Genomic DNA, 21,268 nt, shown 5'->3' on the forward strand with positions numbered 1-21,268 from the left:
CAAAGAATATATTGGGGTTACAAATACCCTCATTTCTTGCTACTGCCATATAGTGCCAGTTTCTGACTGGGAATTCAAAGAATATATTGGGTTTACAAATACCCTCATTTCTTGCTACTGCCATATAGTGCCAGTTTCTGCCTGGGAATTCAAAGAATATATTGGGGTTACAAATACCCTCATTTCCTGCTACTGCCATATAGTGCCATTGTCTGACTGGGAATTCCAAGAATATATTGGGTTTACAAATACCCTCATTTCTTGCTACTGCCATATAGTGCCATTGTCTGACTGGGAATTCAAAGAATATATTGGGGTTACAAATACCCTCATTTCTTGCTACTGCCATATAGTGCCATTGTCTGACTGGGAATTCCAAGAATATATTGGGTTTACAAATACCCTCATTTCTTGCTACTGCCATATAGTGCCATTGTCTGACTGGGAATTCCAAGAATATATTGGGGTTACAAATACCCTCATTTCTTGCTACTGCCATATAGTGCCATTGTCTGACTGGGAATTCAAAGAATATATTGGGTTTACAAATACCCTCATTTCTTGCTACTGCCATATAGTGCCAGTTTCTGACTGGGAATTCAAAGAATATATTGGGGTTACAAATACCCTCATTTCCTGCTACTGCCATATAGTGCCATTGTCTGACTGGGAATTCCAAGAATATATTGGGTTTACAAATACCCTCATTTCTTGCTACTGCCATATAGTGCCATTGTCTGACTGGAAATTCAAAGAATATATTGGGGTTACAAATACCCTCATTTCTTGCTACTGCCATATAGTGCCATTGTCTGACTGGGAATTCCAGGAATATGTTGGGTTTACAAATACCCTCATTTCTTGCTACTGCTATATAGTGCCATTGTCTGACTGGGAATTCCAATAATATATTGGGTTTACAAATACCCTCATTTCTTGGTACTGCCATATAGTGCCATTGTCTGACTGGGAATTCCAAGAATATATTGGGTTTACAAATACCCTCATTTCTTGCTACTGCCATATAGTGCCATTGTCTGACTGGGAATTCCAAGAATATATTGGGTTTACAAATACCCTCATTTCTTGCTACTGCCATTTAGTGCCAGTTTCTGACTGGGAATTCAAAATGCGCAAGGCTCCCGGAAAGGGACGTGGACGAGGCCGTGGGCGAGGTCGGGGGAATGGTTCTGGGGAGCAAGGTAGCAGTGAAGCCACAGGGCGTCCCGTGCCTACTCCTGTGGGGCAGCAAGCATTGCTCCACTCCACAGTGCCAGGGTTGCTTGCCACATTAACTAAACTGCAGGGTACAAACCTTAGTAGGCCCGAGAACCAGGAAAAGGTCTTGCAATGGCTGCCAGATAACGCTTACAGCACATTGTCCAGCAGCCAGTCAGACTCTGCCTCCTCTCCTCCTATTACCCAACAGTCTTGTCCTCCTTCCTCCCAAAATTCCCAAGCTTCACAGAACAATAACCCCAACTGTCCCTGCTCCCCAGAGCTGTTCTCCGCTCCTTTCATTGTCCCTCAACCTGCCCCTCCACATCGCGATTCCACGAACCTAACAGAGGAGCATCTGTGTCCAGATGCTCAAACACTAGAGTCTCCTCCATCTCCATTCGATTTGGTGGTGGATGACCAGCAACCCACCCTCATCGACGACGATGTGACGCAGTTGCCGTCAGGGCATCCAGTTGACATGCGCATTGTGCGGGAGGAGGAGATGAGACAGGAGTTGGAAGAGGAAGTGGTGGATGATGAGGACACTGACCCGACCTGGACAGGGGGGATGTCAAGCGGGGAAAGTAGTGTGGATGTTGAGGCAGGTGCAGCACCAAAAAGGGTAGCTAAAGGCAGAGGCAGAGGTCAGCAGCTTAAGCGAAGCCAGGCCACACCCGGAATCTCCCAAGATGTTCCAGTTCGTACCCAGCCCCGAGAAACTCCCACCTCGAGGGCACGTTTCTTGAAGGTGTGGAGTTTTTTCAAGCAATGTGCCGAGGACAGATATAGTGTTGTCTGCACAATTTGCCTCTCGAAATTGATTAGGGGCTCTGAGAAGAGCAACCTGTCCACCACTTCAATGCACCGTCATTTGGAATCCAAGCACTGGAATCAGTGGCAGGCAGCAACGGCAGGAAAAAGGCCGCCTGCTTTTCACGCCACTGCCTCTGCCACTGCCACTGCTGACTGTGCTGGCGATGCACTCCGGAGGACGAGCCAGGACACCACTTCATCTGCCTCCGCCACTTTGTTGACTTCTTCCTCATCCTCCCCTGTTCCTGTCTTATCTCCTTCTCCTGCACCATCAAAGGCACCATCAGGTGCTTCTTTACAACAACCCACCATCTCTCAGACATTCGAGCGGCGGCAGAAATACACTGCTAACCACCCACACGCGCAAGCCTTGAACGCCAACATCGCTAAACTGCTGGCCCAGGAGATGTTGGCGTTCCGGCTTGTTGAAACTCCCACCTTCCTGGACCTGATGGCAACTGCGGCACCTCGCTATGCTGTCCCTAGCCGTCACTACTTCTCCCGGTGTGCCATCCCCACCTTGCACCAGCACGTGTCACTCAACATCAGGCGGGCCCTTAGTTCCGCGCTTTGCACAAAGGTCCACTTGACCACCGATGCGTGGACAAGTGCAAGCGGACAGGGACGCTACATTTCACTGACAGCACACTGGGTGAATGTAGTTGAGGCTGGGACTGTTTCCCAAACTGGCCCGGTGTACCTCGTCTCCCCGCCTAACATTCCTGGCAGGGACACGAGAAGAACACCCCGCTCCTCCTCCTCCTCCACCGCCTCCTCCTCCGCCACCGCCTCCTCCGCTGTTAGATTGACCCCAGCTACGAGTTGGAAACGTTGCAGCACTGGCGTTGGTAGACGTCAGCAGGCCGTGCTGAAGCTGATCAGCTTGGGGGACAGACAGCACACTGCCTCCGAGGTGAGGGATGCCCTCCTCGATGAGACGGCAATATGGTTTGAGCCGCTGCACCTGGGCCCAGGCATGGTCGTTTGTGATAACGGCCGGAACCTGGTAGCAGCTCTGGAGCTTGCCGGACTCCAACATGTTCCATGCCTGGCCCACGTCTTCAACCTAGTGGTGCAACGTTTCCTAAAGAGCTACCCCAATGTTCCAGAGCTACTGGTGAAAGTGCGGCGCATGTGCACCCACTTTCGCAAGTCGACAGTAGCCGCTGCTAGCTTAAAATCTCTCCAGCAACGCCTGCATGTGCCACAACACCGGCTTTTGTGCGACGTCCCCACACGCTGGAACTCAACGTTTCAGATGTTGAATAGAGTGGTTGAGCAGCAGAGACCTTTGATGGAATACCAGCTACAAAACCCTAGGGTGCCACAAAGTCAGCTGCCTCAGTTTCTCATCCATGAGTGGCCATGGATGAGAGACCTTTGTGACATCCTACGGGTGTTTGAGGAGTCCACAAGGAGGGTGAGCTCTGAGGATGCGATGGTGAGTCTTACAATCCCGCTCTTGTGTGTTCTGAGAGAATCCCTGATTGACATCAGGGATAACTCAGATCACACAGAGGAGTCAGGGATAGCATCCGATCCGTCACAGCTGGAGAGTAGGTCCACACATCTGTCCGCTTCATCGCGTTTAATGGAGGAGGAGGAGGAGGAAGAAGAGTTGTCCGATGATGTGATGGTGATACAGGAGGCTTCCGGGCAACTTCGAATCATCCCATTGTTGCAGCGCGGATGGGTAGACATGGACGATGAGGAGGAAATGGAGATTGAACTTTCCGGTGGGGCCAGAGGAGTCATGCCAACTAACACTGTGGCAGACATGGCTGAGTTCATGTTGGGGTGCTTTACAACCAACAAGTGTATTGTCAAAATCATGGAGGACAACCAGTACTGGATCTTTGCTATCTTTGACCCCCGGTATAAAAACAACATCTCCTCTTTTATTCCGGTAGAGGGGAGGGCCAATCGCATCAATGCTTGCCACAAGCAATTGGTGCAGAATATGATGGAGATGTTTCCAGCATGTGACGTTGGCGGCAGGGAGGGCAGTTCCTCCAGTAGGCGACCAAGTTCTCACCGGTCCACACAAACAAGGGGCACACTGTCTAAGGTCTGGGACACCTTGATGGCACCCCCTCGCCAAAGTGCCGCCACGGAGGGTCCTAGTGTCACCAGGCGTGAGAAGTATAGGCGCATGTTGCGGGAATACCTTTCCGACCACAGCCCTGTCCTCTCCGATCCCTCTGTGCCCTACACGTATTGGGTGTCGAAGTTGGACCTGTGGCTTGAACTTGCCCTATATGCCTTGGAGGTGCTGTCCTGTCCTGCCGCCAGCGTCCTATCTGAGAGGGTGTTCAGTGCAGCCGGTGGCATCATCACTGACAAGCGCACCCGTCTGTCAGCTGAGAGTGCCGACCGGCTCACTTTGATAAAAATGAACCACCACTGGATAGAGCCTTCATTTTCGTGCCCACCTGTGTAAAGCACCCCAACATGAAACTCCATGTCTGTGCTCAACCTCTCCAATTCCTCCGCATCCTCATACTCATCCACCATAAGCGTTGCACAATTCTGCTAATACTAGGCTCCCTCCACCCTGATTTCCCCCAACTCTGCTGGTTAGAGGCTCCCTCCACCCTGATTTCCCACAACTCTGCTGGTTAGAGGCTCCCTCCACCCTGCTTTCCCACAACTCTGCTGGTTAGAGTCTCCCTCCACCCTGATTTCCCACAACTCTGCTGGTTAGAGGCTCCCTCCACCCTGCTTTCCCACAACTCTGCTGGTTAGAGGCTCCCTCCACCCTGATTTCCCACAACTCTGCTGGTTAGAGGCTCCCTCCACCATGAATTGGTCCAAACTGGGGTTTTTAGAGGCTCCCTCCACCATGATTTCCCCCAACTCTGCTGGTTAGAGGCTCCCTCCACCCTGATTTCCCCCAACTCTGCTGGTTAGAGGCTCCCTCCACCCTGATTTCCCACAACTCTGCTGGTTAGAGGCTGCCTCCACCATGAATTGGTCCAAACTGGGGTTTTTAGAGGCTCCCTCCACCATGATTTCCCCCAACTCTGCTGGTTAGAGGCTCCCTCCACCCTGATTTCCCCCAACTCTGCTGGTTAGAGGCTCCCTCCACCCTGATTTCCCACAACTCTGCTGGTTAGAGGCTCCCTCCACCATGAATTGGTCCAAACTGGGGTTTTTAGAAGCTCCCTCCACCATGAATTGGTCCAAACTGGGGTTTTTAGAGGCTCCCTCCACCATGAATTGGTCCAAACTGGGGTTTTTAGAGGCTCCCTCCACCATGATTTCCCCCAACTCTGCTGGTTAGAGGCTCCCTCCACCCTGATTTCCCCCAACTCTGCTGGTTAGAGGCTCCCTCCACCCTGATTTCCCCCAACTCTGCTGGTTAGAGGCTCCCTCCACCCTGATTTCCCACAACTCTGCTGGTTAGAGGCTCCCTCCACCATGAATTGGTCCAAACTGGGGTTTTTAGAGGCTCCCTCCACCATGATTTCCCCCAACTCTGCTGGTTAGAGGCTCCCTCCACCCTGATTTCCCCCAACTCTGCTGGTTAGAGGCTCCCTCCACCCTGATTTCCCACAACTCTGCTGGTTAGAGGCTGCCTCCACCATGAATTGGTCCAAACTGGGGGTTTTAGAGGCTCCCTCCACCATGATTTTCCCCAACTCTGCTGGTTAGAGGCTCCCTCCACCCTGATTTCCCCCAACTCTGCTGGTTAGAGGCTCCCTCCACCCTGATTTCCCCCAACTCTGCTGGTTAGAGGCTCCCTCCACCCTGATTTCCCACAACTCTGCTGGTTAGAGGCTCCCTCCACCATGAATTGGTCCAAACTGGGGTTTTTAGAAGCTCCCTCCACCATGAATTGGTCCAAACTGGGGTTTTTAGAGGCTCCCTCCACCATGAATTGGTCTAAACTGGGGTTTTTAGAGGCTCCCTCCACCATGAATTTGCCCAAACTGGGCTGGTTAGAGGCTCCCTCCACCATGAATTTGCCCAAACTGGGCTGTTTAGAGGCTCCCTCCACCATGAATTGGTCCAAACTGGGGTTTTTAGAGGCTCCCTCCACCATGAATTGGTCCAAACTGGGGTTTTTAGAGGCTCCCTCCACCATGATTTCCCCCAACTCTGCTGGTTAGAGGCTCCCTCCACCCTGATTTCCCCCAACTCTGCTGGTTAGAGGCTCCCTCCACCCTGATTTCCCCCAACTCTGCTGGTTAGAGGCTCCCTCCACTGTGAATTGGTCCAAACTGGGGTTTTTAGAGGCTCCCTCCACCATGAATTGGTCCAAACTGGGGTTTTTAGAGGCTCCCTCCACCATGAATTGGTCCAAACTGGGGTTTTTAGAGGCTCCCTCCACCATGAATTTGGCCTAACTGGGGTTTTTAGAGGCTCCCTCCACCATGAATTGGTCCAAACTGGGGTTTTTCGAGGCTCCCTCCACCATGAATTGGTCCAAACTGGGGTTTTTAGAGGCTCCCTCCACCATGAATTTGGCCTAACTGGGGTTCTTAGAGGCTCCCTCCACCATGAATTGGTCCAAACTGGGGTTTTTAGAGGCTCCCTCCACCATGAATTGGTCCAAACTGGGGTTTTTAGAGGCTCCCTCCACTATGAATTTGCCCAAACTGGGCTGGTTAGAGGCTCCCTACACCATGAATTTGCCCAAACTGGGCTGTTTAGAGGCTCCCTCCACCATGAATTGGTCCAAACTGGGGTTTTTAGAGGCTCCCTCCACCATGAATTTGCCCAAACTGGGCTGGTTAGAGGCTCCCTCCACCATGAATTGGTCCAAACTGGGGTTTTTAGAGGCTCCCTCCACCATGAATTGGTCCAAACTGGGTTTTTTAGAGGCTCCCTCCACCATGAATTGGTCCAAACTGGGGTTTTTAGAGGCTCCCTCCACCATGAATTGGTCCAAACTGGGGTTTTTAGAGGCTCCCTCCACCATGAATTTGCCCCAACTCTGCTGGTTAGAGGCTCAATCCACCCTGATTTTCAAAACAAATGTTGGTGCCAACCTCAACTTACTACAAGGGCCAAATTCACTGCTGGTGACAAGCTCTCCTCACTGCAAGTGCCAAATACACATGTTTCAAGGTGTTTTCCTACTGTCAGAGAGGTGGTATTGAGTGTGTAAAGTGTGTAGTTGTTAGGCTGTGATGTTGGGGTAATAGAGGGTCTTTGGTGTGTTAGATGCCCCCAGACATGCTTCCCCTGCTGTCCCAGTTGTATTCCAGAGGTGTTGGCATCATTTCCTGTGGTGTCATAGTGGACTTGGTGACCCTCCAGACACGGATTTGGGTTTCCCCCTTAACGAGTATATGTTCCCCATAGACTATAATGGGGTTCGATTCGAATTTCGAACCTCGAACATTTTAGTGTTCGCTCATCTCTAAAAATGACATTTTTTTTCTCCCTAACATGACATTTTTTCTCTCTTCTTCCAGTGCTGGCTTCAAACTTCTGGGCATGCACAGTCGGCTCTGCCATTGGGCCTCGGATATAGCTGACTTCGCAAGCCCGCGGCAATTTTCCTTTGGCCGCTTACACAGTAAACTGGTGTAAGCGGCCATTTTCATGTGGCTGATTACACAGTAAGCTGTGGTAAGCGATCACAAGAAAATTCCCGCTAGCATGCGCAGTCTGCTGTGCCCGAGTCCCGATGGCAGAGCTTGACCGCGCATGCCCAGAAGTTTGAAACCGATGCAGGGAGAGGCCGTTCTAGGTGAAGATAGAGGCAGCGCTGGAGAGTTCCCTCGTGCTGCAAGAGAGCTCATTTGCATACAGAAGAAAACTGGGATTTCTACCAAACGGCGGCGCGGAGAATACTTCTAAAGGAAGGAGAACAATAGCTTTTTTTTAAGCCTATTCCTACATGTTAGGGAGAAAAAATATTTTAATGATTGAATCCCTTTAACTCAGGTGGAGTCGAACACCATGACAGGCTGGACATACCGTATTTTTCAGACTATAAAAATAGGGGTGCCTCTTATAGTCCGAATGAAGCATTTGTGTGTCTGTGTCCCGTCCCTGTCCCGTCTGTGTGAAGCAAAAGGAGGTACCGTAATAGCAGAGAAAGGGTACAGGCAGCGCAGGCAAGTTAGAAGAAAGCCTGCGGCGCCTGTACTTGTTCATGATGCCCCATACACTCCAGCCACTTCCTGACATCTGCCGTTTCAATACGGTAGATGTCGGGTCTTAAAGATGGCAGCTGCTCCTGCAGAGCGGTTGCCATAGCTACCGGGTCTCCGTTGTACAGGAGACCCGATAGCTATGGCACTCGCTCTGCAAGAGTGGCCACAAGTCTGAAGAGCTACTGCCCGTAATCAGGCATTATTACTACCGGAGTCTACCCCCTTCCCATATAAATTTAAGAAACCGCCCCTGGTACCTGTACTGTTGCAGGCCAGCTCCCGCAGGGCGAGATTGCAGGAGCCGACCTGTTCCTGTGCCACGCGGGAGCTGAAGGCTCCCCTGGCTTGTCATAGGGTTATCAGTATTGAGGCTAGTCTATGTCCAGCATATAGATCATCTCCCATACAGTTGTATTGCAGTCTATGGCACTTGCAATCAAATGATTGCAAGTTCAAACCCCCTAGGAGGGGGTAAATAAAATGTAAAGGAAAATATATATATATATATATATATATATATATATATATATATGTTCAAATCACCCCCATATCCCTAGAATACATATAAGGCAAAAAATTACTGTGAAACACATGCACATTAGGTATCCCTGTGTACCCCCTGTTCTTTTTACATTGGTGAAATATTATGTTAATAAATATTTTTACAAATATTTGCTTCAAAAAATGTTTTCCCTATTTTCCTCCTCTAAAACCTTAGTGCGTCTTATGGTCCGAAAAATACTTTGAAACATTGCTAGTAAGCACTTATGGACACTAGAAGGGACAAAAGGCCAGTTTAAAAAAAAGTGTTTGATTAGTTCAGATTTTATAGAATGAGGATTTAACTACTGTACTATTCTTTTTAATAAATTACATGTTTAGTGATATAATAAAATAAAATTGTTACATGTAGAAATAGGTGTTAAAAATATTGGTCCTTTTAATCTTGTTGAACATGATCACCTTTTTTCTTTTGGTTTGTTCAATGCATTCAGGTTGAAAATGCTGAACAAGTTGTGTTATAAAGATAAGATGTATTTATTCTGGCACTTACTGTATTTGTTTTTTTATGTTTCTTTATTGTTGCATATAAATGTTGAATTTAGCAAGTTGTAATTTGAAAAGGAAAAAGGAAGAAGCTCACACAAACATAAAATCAGATGATTCAAGGCTTAAATTTTTTTTTTTTTAAATTGATTCCAATTTGGTCCCATGTTGAAACCCTGTACAAGTATAACCAAGAACACAAGTGACACACAGACATTTTTTCACAATTTTAAAACATACATTTTTTTCACAATTGCGCATCGAAATTTGAATTTGATTTCTCCAAAAAAATTCTAAACTTTTAATTTATAATTAAATATTAACTTAAGGGCTCGTTCACATCTGCGCCCAGGTGTCCGTTCTGCAGGTTTCCGTTTCCTGCATAAAACAGAGTAGGATACGGAAACCTGCAGGAGCCTTTCTCACCCATTCATTTGAATGGGTGAGAAAGATGTCCGGCGGTGAGCGTTTTGCGCTCTCCGCCACGAAACCGGGTTTTTTAATCCGGACACAGAGTCGGACATGCAGTACTCTGTGTCCGGATTAAAAAATCCGGTTTCGCGGCGGAGAGAATAAAACATTCACCGCCGCTCACGGCCGGACCCGGTCTGTGGTTTCCGTCTTCTGGCATGCAGAAGACGGAAAGCACAGAACGGAGAATAGAACGCAGGTGTAAACCTAGCGTAAGTTGTACTTCATAAAAATAAAAAAATCTAAAGACGTCTAGTAAAAAAATATTCTTACTGTGTTTTTTACCATAAAAAGGGAAACTTTCAAAATTGATTAATTTCATGAAATTTTCAGTATATTGTCCTTTTTCTTTTTTTTTTGACAAAGGCAAAGTATAATGACCAAAATTTACCACCAACATAAAGTACAATGATTCACGATAAAACAGTCTTAGAATCGCCTGGATAGGTACCGTATATACTCGAGTATAAGCCGACCCGAATATAAGCCGAGTCGGAGTTTTTGGGTGCAGTAGATGCTGGGTGCTGGGAAAGGGGAGGGGGTGTTTTGGTTGTCTGTCTGCCCCTTCCCTGAGTTTGAGGACTGGGGTTTTTTCTTCCCCCACTTGGAATTCAGTCTGGCTGAATATAGGGTATCTGCAGTAGACCGGGCACTTTCAGTCACAGGGATAGCTAATGTGCATGTGTTTCACATGGAATTTTCTACTTTTGTATGTATTCTAGGGAAAGGAGGGATTTAGAACTTTTATTTTTTTTTTAATCATCTTTAGTTTTTTTGCACTATTTTATGGGAGATTCTATACATTATTTATTATTTATTTATTTATTATGCTTACTTACAGTATATAGCGCCATCATATTCCGCAGCGCTTTACAGATATTGTCAGTCACTGTCCCATATAGGGCTCACAATCTACATTCCCTATCAGTATGTTTTTGGTGTGTGGGAGGAAACCAGAGTATTCGGAGAAAACCCACGCAAACACGGGGAGAACATACAAACTCCTTGCAGATGTTGCCCTTAGCGGAATTTGAACCTAGGACTCCAGCGCTGCAAGGCTGTAGTGCTAACCACTGTGCCACCGTGCTCATTGATATTGTGGCTGGTCATAGACCCCCCCCCCCCCCCCCCTAAAAAATATTTATTTATTTTTTTGGTGACTCAAGTATAAAAATTCGGCTGAAAAATTTGGCTGAAAAATTCGGCTTATACTCAAGTATATACAGTAAATGCATTATGAAGCTATCCTCATAAAATAAATATGCCATATTCAAAAAATAGAGTTGGAGAGTTAATGCCCAAACTTCCCTGCGTCATTACAGGTAAAAGTTTAGAGATCTGTGGGTAACCCCTCATTTATAATGTTGACTACACTATGATATATGTGCCACAGTTGTAAGTTCTGATTTTTGTGGCCTTTGTGCACTCTCTGTTTCTTAGGGGAACTTCTTCCAGAATATTGGATCCATTACTCTTTTTTCTGTGATTGGGACAGCAATATCAGCCTTCATCGTGGGCGGTGGTATTTTCTTTCTGGGCCAAGTGAGTGCTCTTTTTAATATTACCTGGTCTGAAGATAACCAAGAAATAACCCATGAAATTTCATGCTTGCTGGTTTGTTTCCTGAGATCTGTAGTGGCTGTACCAAGTTAGTAGGTCTGGTTTGCATCACATATATCTCCTCTTTTTTTAGATCCCTCATTATGAGGGGTGATGAAGAGCTCAGGCAGGTCCCTGGCTCCTGAAAATTCACATGAACCCTTTGCTATTATTTGAGCTATTATGTTTAGTGTGAATTCATGCTTTGTTGCAGATTTGCACCACAGACTTAAATAATTTGTAATGCAACAAGTAAAATTCTTAGCAAAAATACTTTCTTTCACTGTCTGTAGTCTATGTATTTCTAGGGGTGAAACTTTCTACACAATACATGTAGTAGTCTAACAACCGTTTCCTCTTTTCCTTGTAGGCAGATGTTATTTACAAGCTGACTATGACAGACAGGTAACTGCAGACATATTCCTAATGGAGCTGATGTGGCTGTAATGTAAAATCTGGCATGATGTCAGCATGCAACTGCTTAGTAACTAATGGAATGAAGGGTTTATGTTTGTGTCCATAATGATGACAAGCTTGATGTGGTAGTCATATGGTAAAGTACATTTGTTGCCCCATAGTCCCTGGTGAACTGTGAATACAAAGTAGTAGTCCAATATGAAAAAGAGCAAGGGGGCACTCACCCAGGGTGTCTGTTTTTCTTAAAAACTATCCTTTATTGTAACATCCGCAAAAACATGATGCAGGGAGAGAGGTATTGTATTAGTAAGGCAGGCACCTTTTTCAACCCTTATCCATCCTGAACCTTCTAAGAACACGCCAAGCTTTTATACATGAATGGCTTTTAATTATTAAGGCTCTGTGCTGTTCAAATGTCAAAAGCACAGACAAAGCAGCCAATAAAGATTCTTGTTTTAACTTTGGGGATCGGATTGTATCCAGTCACTATGTTGAATTTGTGGGTAATCAATGTTGGCTTCCACCACGGGTAGCAGGGTTTTATCGCTGCAGTGGTTGTGTGGCCTGTTCTTCAATGATGACTGGTAAACACTTCATTTCCAATGTGACTGGGCAGTGTTATCAAATCTGCTCCTTTATCAATTGCCGATCCAAAGGTGTTATCTATAGAGCCAATTGCAAATATGGCTTAGAGTACATTGGCAAAACTGTCCGAGAATTGAGAACATCTATTGGATATCGCACATGATCGTGATACTCCAACTGCACGTCATATCCTATTGGTACACCAAGGTGATGCTTCTTGCATCAAATTCATGGGCATTGATATCATCAAACCCCCAGTTAGGAGGGGGGATTGGGACCGTCTTGTTACCCAAGCAGAGACCAAATGGATATTTCATCTAAAAACAGTCCAACCTTTGGGACTAAATGAACAGCTTAGTTTTACTTCATTTATTTGATTTTGTTTGTGGCAGCTCATTGATCCTTGTGCTATTGTGTTTTTTAATCCTGGTCAGGTACTGGCATAAAATATTCCCTTATTTTGTGTCTACTATACTGGGCGTTAATTTTCTACTTTTATAAGGGGTGGTATCATTCCCTCCACAGTTATTTATGGTATAGATACTTCTTTGGAGTTTTTACGGCGGTTCTTTGGTATTTTCCCTCTGTGGTACGCTGGTTGAGCTGGTGGTGAGCCTCTCTGCGCATGCGCGGTCGTGGACCTTTCGCGCATGCGTACTTGGGCTCTTTTTCTGAGTCGGGCATCTAGTGCGCATGCGCGGTCTTTCGCTTTGGACGCGCGCGCTTCCCGACTCTCTATATATTAAATGCAGGGCGGGCGGCACTCTGTATGAGACCTGGGCATATGTGGTTGTTTCCTGACACTCTGGGAAGCCACTAACCTGTTTATTTAGGATAATCTACTTCTATACTGGCTCTTAACCTTGTCTTCTCCACCCCTGCACCATATGGGATGTTTGGTTTGAAGTATGAGGAGTATGTGAATGGTGTAATATGACTATTTGCCTATACAGGGCTTGTCTGCATGTTTGAGTATTGTTTAGCATGTTAGAGCACCTTTAACCCCTGATGATTCAGGACTTTGTGTGAACTTCCTGATAAAACATGCATGTCGGGTATCATGCTCTATGGTTTTAATCTTTAAGAGTGTTTTCATTATTTCTTAGGGTGGCCTTACATAAGAGATAGATTCCAGTCAGGCCATTTACCATTAGGGGGATGGTTCTGAGTCAGGTCTATAGGGTCAAATAGCAATCCCTGTCCCCTCTGATTGTCAATTTTCAATTCTTCTTACCTATATACCCTGGGCCACCCCTATCTTTGAAATAATTGATTTTGTACCAGTTTATCACTACTAGCAACCTCCTTTTGTGTACCGTCACTACACGCAATATCATCTGATTGGTGAGTGTTACTGATTTCATTTTCTGGAGGCTGCCATGCCTGTGTGATTGTTAATTTTTTTGCACAGCATTTATTGGTACTTTATTTTTCTTCCCCTGCGTTTCTTTCAAGATTGTTATTAATGCATATTTATTAAAGGTGATGTTTTAATATATATCTATTCCATTTGGTGGCTATTTATATGGTTGAATAGATAGCGAATATTAATTATAATCAATTTTGGATACTTGTCAACAAAGAATATATAACAAATTATTGAGATGGACTTTTTTTTATTGACCAAATACTTATTTTCCACCATAATTTGCAAATAAATTCTTTCAAAATCAGACAATGTGATTTTCCGGATTTGTTTTCTCGTTTTGCCTCTCGTGGTTGAGGTCTGCCTAGGATGTCAATTACAGGCCTCTCTCATCTTGTTAAGTGGGAGAACTTGGATAATTGGTGACTGACTAAATATTTTTTTCCTCACTATACATATACAATGATATACTGGCTCACATGTGCATACACAGTAGTATACATTCATTTATGGGCTCGTTCACATCTGGGCCCGGTCTCCGTTCTGCAGGTTTCCGTTTCCAGCACAAAACAGAGGCAGGACACAGAAACCTTCAGGACTCTTTCAAACCCATTCATTTGAATGGGTTTGAAAGATGTCCGGCCGTGAGCGGCGGTGAGCGTTTTATGCTCTCCGCCGCAAAACCGTTATTTTTAAATCGGACACAGAGTCGGATATGCAGTACTCTGTGTCCGATTTAAAAAAACCGGTTTTGCGGCGGAGAGCATAAAACGCTCACCACCGCTCATGACTGGACCCGGTCTGACAGGTTTCCTTCTTCTGCATGCAGAAGACGGAAACCACAGATCGGACTGCCGAACGCTAATGTGAACCAAGCGTATCTCTGTATAATAACATATACGCTATGATACTCGCACTATCATACTGTATACATAATAGGGGGCAGGTGACTAGCTGAGTATTGTAGCAGATGTGGGGAGCTGCAGCTTCTTTGGACTTTCTTTCATCTTTTCCAATCCTAGCTTTCGTTGGGATTAAAACCTACATTACCCCTGGACTCTTCTTCTAATCCAAGTGTACAAGTTTGGGGTGATATGGGCAAACATGAAAGCTACATCACCTGCAGCTTACCTCAGGCCTGCTTGGCTAACTCATCCTACTACTTGGACCTGCATTCAGTCGTCTGCCTCCTAACATCAGGACACTCCTTGACTGATGAGCCCAGAATCTATCCCAATCAATGTGCAGACCAGAACTCCTTCTGACTGATATATTTCATAGCGCCAAACCTACCCTTCACTCTAACAGCTATCACTTTACTATGGCCTTAAAGCCATTTTTCATCTCGCATGCTACTGATACCTCTTCTCTCTGAGTGTTTTTTCCTGCCCCTGTGGGATAATTTTACAGCCCTTTCTATCGCCGAAGGCCATAGTATCATTGGTAAATTCAGACGAGCGGAAGTACCACCCGTGCCTGAATGGTGGTGCATTAAATCTGAAGTGTGCAGGGACTACTATAATAGATTAGGCTTACAGTATGGGAAGCTGATATATCTGGCTACAGCCTGATCTTGACAAGTGCCCAGGTGAGAAAGAAACTCAGAAACAGTAAGATGAAGAAGACTGCAGGGCCAGATGGCATCATTGCCAGGCTACTTAAGACTTGCGAGGACCAGCTCTGTGGTGTTATCGCATATATGTTCTTATATGAACCTGAAGCTGGCAATGGTACCACAACTGTGGAAATCATCTTGTGTGGTACCAGTTCCAAAGAGAGCCTGGGGCTGTGTGTCAGACACAGTTATCTGTAATTTGAGGGCACCTCAAGGAACAGTTCTTTCCCCTTTCCTCTTCACACTGTGTACTCCAGATTTTAGGTTCAACTCATCTAGCAGCTCCTTACAGAAGTTTTCTGATGACTCTGCAATAGTAGGCCTCATCACAGAAGAAGATGACATGGAGTGCACAGAATTGAACCAGGGTTTTGTGGATTGGTGCCAGTGGAACCACTTTAGGATTAATGCTGGAAAGACCAAGGAGATGGTGGTGGACTTTCGCAAGCGGAGATATGCTGAAAAACCAGTGTACATCCAGGGGACGGGCATTGAGATAGTCAACAACTATAAGTACCTGAGTGTACTCCTCAATAATAAACTGAACTGGACTTGATCACATGAATGTGCTGCACATAAAGAGTTACAGCTCAGGAGGCTGAGGGTCTTGGGAGTCCAGGGGGCACTTCTTAGGGCCTTTTTCAACTTTGGGTTGCTTCAGCCATCTTCTTCAGTGTGGCCTGCTGAGGACAGCTCTGTCTTGGGGACCCCCCTGGACCCAGTACAGGTGGTGGGTGACAGAAGGATACTGTCCGTGGTGAGCTCCATGCTGGAGAATAAATCCCACCCCATGTATGAGACCTTGACGGCACTTGGCAGCACTGTCAGTGATCAACTTCTTCACCCAAAGTGTGAGGAGGAGCGCTATCGGGTCTATCCTCCCAACCGCATTCAGGCTATATAGTCTACATCAGGCCAAGTGAAAAGCAGTCCACACAGAAAACTAAATGATCCTGAAGTCTTTTTTTTTCTTTAGCTGCTATGACTACTAGTATTTTTCTGCTATTCTGAACTTATGTGCGTCTCCTTCTGCAATATATATTACTGTTATCCTGTATCCGTATTATCATGCTGCTGGAATATACTGAAATTTCTCCATGGTGGGACAATTAAAGGATTATCTTAGCTTATCTAACACCTATAAGTACCTGGGTGTGCTTCTCAATAATAAGCTGAACTGTGCAGATCATCTGGATGCACTGTACAGAAAAGGCCACAGTAGACTCTACTTAATTAGGAGACTTGAGGCCTTTAGAGTCCAGGGGCACTTAGGGCCTTTTTCAACTCGGTAGTGGCATCAGCCATCTTCTTCAGATAGGAATAGCCTCGACAATCTGATTAGAAAGACCAGCTCTGTCCTGGGGAGCCCCCTGGACCCAGTGCAGGTGGTGAGTGACAAAAGGAGAATAGCACTGGGCGATACAGTCAGTGACTGACTGCTTCACTCTAAGTATGACAAGGAGCACTATCGGAAGTTGTTCCTCTCTGCTGCGTTTAGGCTGTACAATCAACACCGAGCTAAGCGGAGGTCATTCCATACAGAGAACTGAAAGATTTTTAAGTTTGTGATATCCCTTCTACTATTTTTTACCTTACGTTTTTATATGTACCTACTGTCACTGTAATGCTTCTACCGTGTAGCTTTTGTATTTCTATTTTGTATTATTGTTGTATTATCTATGCTGAATTTCCCCATGGTGGGTCTATTAAAGGATTCTTTTTTTTTTTCTAATAAATTCTTTATTTATAAATACACATTTACAAAAAGCAAGCAACAGGCAAAGTGGACCTGAACAAACTGGCCCGCAGAGCTAGAGCAGACAAAGCATGCTCGAACGAACGAAATAAGATAAATCAGTGACAATCAAGTTCCAAAATATAATAATAAGGGTAAGGGAGGAAGAGGGAGAAGAGCGAAGGAGAAAGAGGAGAAGAAAAGAAAGAGAAAAAAAAAAAACAGGGAGCAGGCGATCCCGGGTGCCAACCACCAAACCGCCAATAGTCCGTAAGCTAAGGGCTTCCAAAGAGCTGAGACACAACCCTGGGAGCAGTAATTACAAGACGGAGGGAAGACTTACAGTAAAAAGCGGAGGGGAGGTCCAAAGGGTGAAGCAGGAAGAAGACCGGTAAGAATGGGAGGGAAACTGGAAAAACCTGACCAGTCGCCCTGTGGATACCCTCCCAGAAAATTTCTAAGTCTAGTGCACGCCCTGGCAACATGCAAGATGGTCCCCTCCCCCGAGACACAACGCCAACAGACAAGGGAGGAGGACAGGAAAATTCCATGTAATGAGAGAGAAAGATTTTGTAAGTTCAACTCCCACTTAGCCAAGTAAGTGGGGCGGTGTCCCAGAGGAGAGGAGACCAAGAACAAATAAAAATCAGAAAGGGAGCGCCTGAGGGGGCCGGAACTACAACAGGCCTCCTCACACCTCACGAGGGGCCCGTCAAACCCCATAGAATTAGGCAGGGTGGAGAGGAAGCGGGACAGCCCAAGGACTCACCAGGGGCCCAAAGGAGGAAAAAGAAGGAAGAAAGAAGAGAAGAAGAAGAAAAAAAAGGGGAGGGGTAGAATGCAGAAATAGTAAAGGAAGGAGCGAAGAGGAAAGCGAGAACAAATCAACAAGACAAATAAGCAAATTCGCACCAAGCTAACCCTGGAACGGGCAACATCAAACAGTGGGAAAAAACCCACTAACGCAGGTCTCAGAAGCACACCATACACTCGGAGAGCTGCCAATACTAACTAAGTGGGGGGAGAGGCAGAGCAACAATATAGCACTTACCGAACCCCAAGCAGTAAAATTGAATGCCCATAGGGCAAGAAGTAAATAAAAGAAGGGGGCCAGAGCCGGAGACCAAACCCCAATTCAAACTATCAGCCAGACGTCCGAGGCCCCTCACACAAACTAGTCGGAACACACCGCGGTCAGCAAATCGAGTAAGAAAGTACGACACTAAAGCAACCTGTCACAACAGCCACAAGACAGAGGCCGAAGGGGAGAGAAAAAGGGGGCAGCCGACCACGATGCACTTCAAACCAGGAAGGGAGAGGGGGAAGAGGCAGTATACGCCACCAGGGGAAGCCGCAGACCAAAACCCACAGCGACCACCGGCGGGGCAGAACATTTAGACCAAAATCAATAAGGAAAAATGCAGAACGTAACACATGTAAGGCACCAACAGAGCCAGAAGGAAAAGCAATGTCGTAGAGAAAACCTCCGTCATAGAGTGTCCAACATCATGCAAGAGCTTGCAAGGAGGCAACCTGCGAAGTAACATCCGCCCGGTGCTGTCGACGGGTCCTAGTAGAGGAGGAAGAAGAAGGGCAGAGACCGTAGGGGATGGCAGCGGGTACTCCAGCCAGTCCGGAAGATGCAGCTCAGGTAAATCCAGGAATTGCGCTAGCAGAGACGCCTGATCAGGAGAATGAAGAGTAAACACCGCCCCATTACGGCGGATCTGGAGATGAAAAGGATGACCCCAGCGGTACCTGGCTCCAGGATCAGCTGTAGGATCAGTTTAAGGATGCGTCGCATGACCAGAAGACATCAGGAAATAGGAGTATCGTACACTCCATAAACGACACCAGGTCGTGCCGCCAAGCAGCCTGGAGAATGTCCTCCTCCCTGTAGAAGTGAACTCAACAAAGGACGTCCCATGGCTCTGTGGTGGCAGTACGTTGGAGACCAAGTACCCGGTGTATTCTGTCGATTTTTATCTCAATGTCCAGTGGTCGGGAGAAGACAGTGTTAAAGATGGAAGTGGCAACAGCACGAAGCTCAGCAGTCGGAGCCGAGTCGGGAATACCCCGGAGCTTAATATTGTTCCGGCGGCCTCTGTTCTCCTGATCATCCAATTGAAGGAGAATATGTTGATTGTGCGTTGGGTGGTCAGGGATTGCTCCACCGCAGCCAGACGTTGGCCAATGGACGCTGTGACCTGCTGTTGAGCAGCGACTTGCGTAGACAGGGACTGCAGATCAGGCTTAAACACCGACATGATCTTATCCTGTCGCTCCTCAACTCTACGGACCATGGCCTCCAAATCCGATTTAGTAGGCATATTATAAAGAAGCTGCCATATGTCCGCAAGTTTAGGACGTTTGGACTGGTAAGACTGTGAAGAGGCTTCCCCCTGAGAAGAATCGGATGAATCAGAAGAAAGAGGGATACGTCGGGCCGCTGGGTTAGTGGAGTAGACCAAGGCTGGATCTTCAGGTGCAGCAGTGGTAGCGGTAGTCACGTCCTGAGGGGGAACCGGGGGGTGCCCTGATTGCAAAGACCAGTTCGAGGGCCGGGGGTTTTGTACCTGGTACCCCCACAGAGGGGTCAGCTGGGGGAGGTAGGGTGCTGGGGGTGTCCATGTTGACCAGTGTGGCAGGAGACCCTAATAAGGGTCTGGATTCCTGTATGGCAGGAGAGGGGGGTGCCCCTGTGGGGGAGGCTGAGGAGAGCTGAGGCCCTGGGGGACGAGAGGCGTCTGCAAGGGCCACTGGCAAGATCCCATGCTGGGGCGTAGGTGAGGCAGGGAGGGGCAAAGCAGCCAAATTATGCAGGCCAGGGACCGGAGTGGAGGAGAGAGAGAGCGGGGGGAAAGGACAGGTACCTGGAGGAAGAGTATGTGTCCTTTCGAGAGGAGGCTGTATGCAGAGGCATAGATATCGGGACCGGAAGGAGCAGCGATCCCCTTGCTCCTCTTCACTGGCGCGCGCCGGCGCCATCTTAGATCCGCAGGACAGAGCAGGGGACGAGGAGGAGGAGAGGAGATAGTGGGCGAGCAGTGGCTCTATGCGGGTGGATATGGCGGCCTTGCGACCCAGACAGTGTACCATCGCTGGAGGAGGCAGATGGGAAGCTTCGACCCACTTCAGAGAAGGTAAGGGTCAGTTCACACGTGAAAACCGCCTAGCTTATTTGTGCGAGGTAAAAAACCTCGGGGAGTTTTTTTGACGCTGTTTTTTGCATTCCACGCGGTTTTTGACGAGGTTTTTGACGCGGTTTTCGCTAGCGGTTTTCGCTAGGGTTTTTTTTTCCTATATGTGCTATAGAAACTGCAGGCGAAAACCGCGCGGTTTTTTGCAAAAAACCGCGCGGTTTTCTGTGCAAAAAACCGCGCGGTTTTTTACCGCGCGGTTTTCGCCTCCCATTCACTTCTATGCAATTCTTCAGGCGTTTTCCGCCTGAAGAAAGGTCATGTCGCTTCTTCAGGCGGAAAACGCTAGGAGGAAAAAAAAAGCTAGTGGTTTACATAGACCACCATGTTAAAGGAGAGGTTTTTGAAGCGAATTCCGCTGTCAAAAACCTCCCCTTTGCCCACGTGTGAACTAGCCCTAAGGCTGCTGCGGAGGTTCGGGAGCACCAGAAGATGTGACTGCACGCGTCCGTGTTCAGGCTACGCCCCCTATTAAAGGATTCTTATATTCTTATATACCCAGCATAAATTCTGCTAATAATTTAGGCACTATATATTTCTGACAACCAGCTGCTGCAAACTTGTTCTTTGCACATGACCAACAGTTGATTAGAAACTACATTACTTCCATTTCTTGCTATAATAAGCAGCTTGCAGAAGTCTTCATATTCAATATAGTGGACATTCTAACCTAGCCATTTCTGATGGTGGCGTAACTAGGAATGGCGGGGCCCCGTGGCGAACTTTTGACATGGCCCCCACCCCCCTTCCTGACAGACACCAAAGACCTTGACTGACCCCCCCCCCACACACACCACATTCCTGCGTGCTCTATTATGTCCCTCAGTGGCCCCTACACACAGTATTACACCCCATTGTGGCCCCTGCACACGGGATTATGCCCCATAATGAACACCCATGAACAATTATTATACTCTGAGGTATTTTCAGACCCCAGAGTATAATAATCGGAGACCGAGGGGAGATACAGACATAAAAAAAAAGTTACTTACCTGTCTCCGGCTCTGCTGCAGTCTTTGGTTGTGTTGGCCATCTTTAATAATGCACTGATGTCACATGACGTTTCATGCCCTCCCTCCATCTGCCCCC

The 21,268-nt window shown here is 47.0% G+C and overlaps 1 protein-coding gene across 2 annotated transcripts in view; it reads left to right on the forward strand.

Annotated features, from left to right (window-relative positions):
• Positions 1–21,268, forward strand: part of SLC9A8 (solute carrier family 9 member A8) — a 324,107-nt gene that overhangs the window by 146,882 nt on the left and 155,957 nt on the right. For both annotated transcript variants that reach the window (XM_075276791.1, XM_075276792.1), the window contains exons 6-7: positions 11,103–11,204; positions 11,632–11,666. In XM_075276791.1, the coding sequence (XP_075132892.1) occupies positions 11,103–11,204; positions 11,632–11,666 (137 nt within the window). The remainder of the gene's footprint in view (positions 1–11,102; positions 11,205–11,631; positions 11,667–21,268) is intronic.

The sequence above is a fragment of the Leptodactylus fuscus genome, chromosome 6 (genome assembly GCF_031893055.1).
Source record: "Leptodactylus fuscus isolate aLepFus1 chromosome 6, aLepFus1.hap2, whole genome shotgun sequence".
NCBI lineage: Eukaryota > Metazoa > Chordata > Amphibia > Anura > Leptodactylidae > Leptodactylus > Leptodactylus fuscus.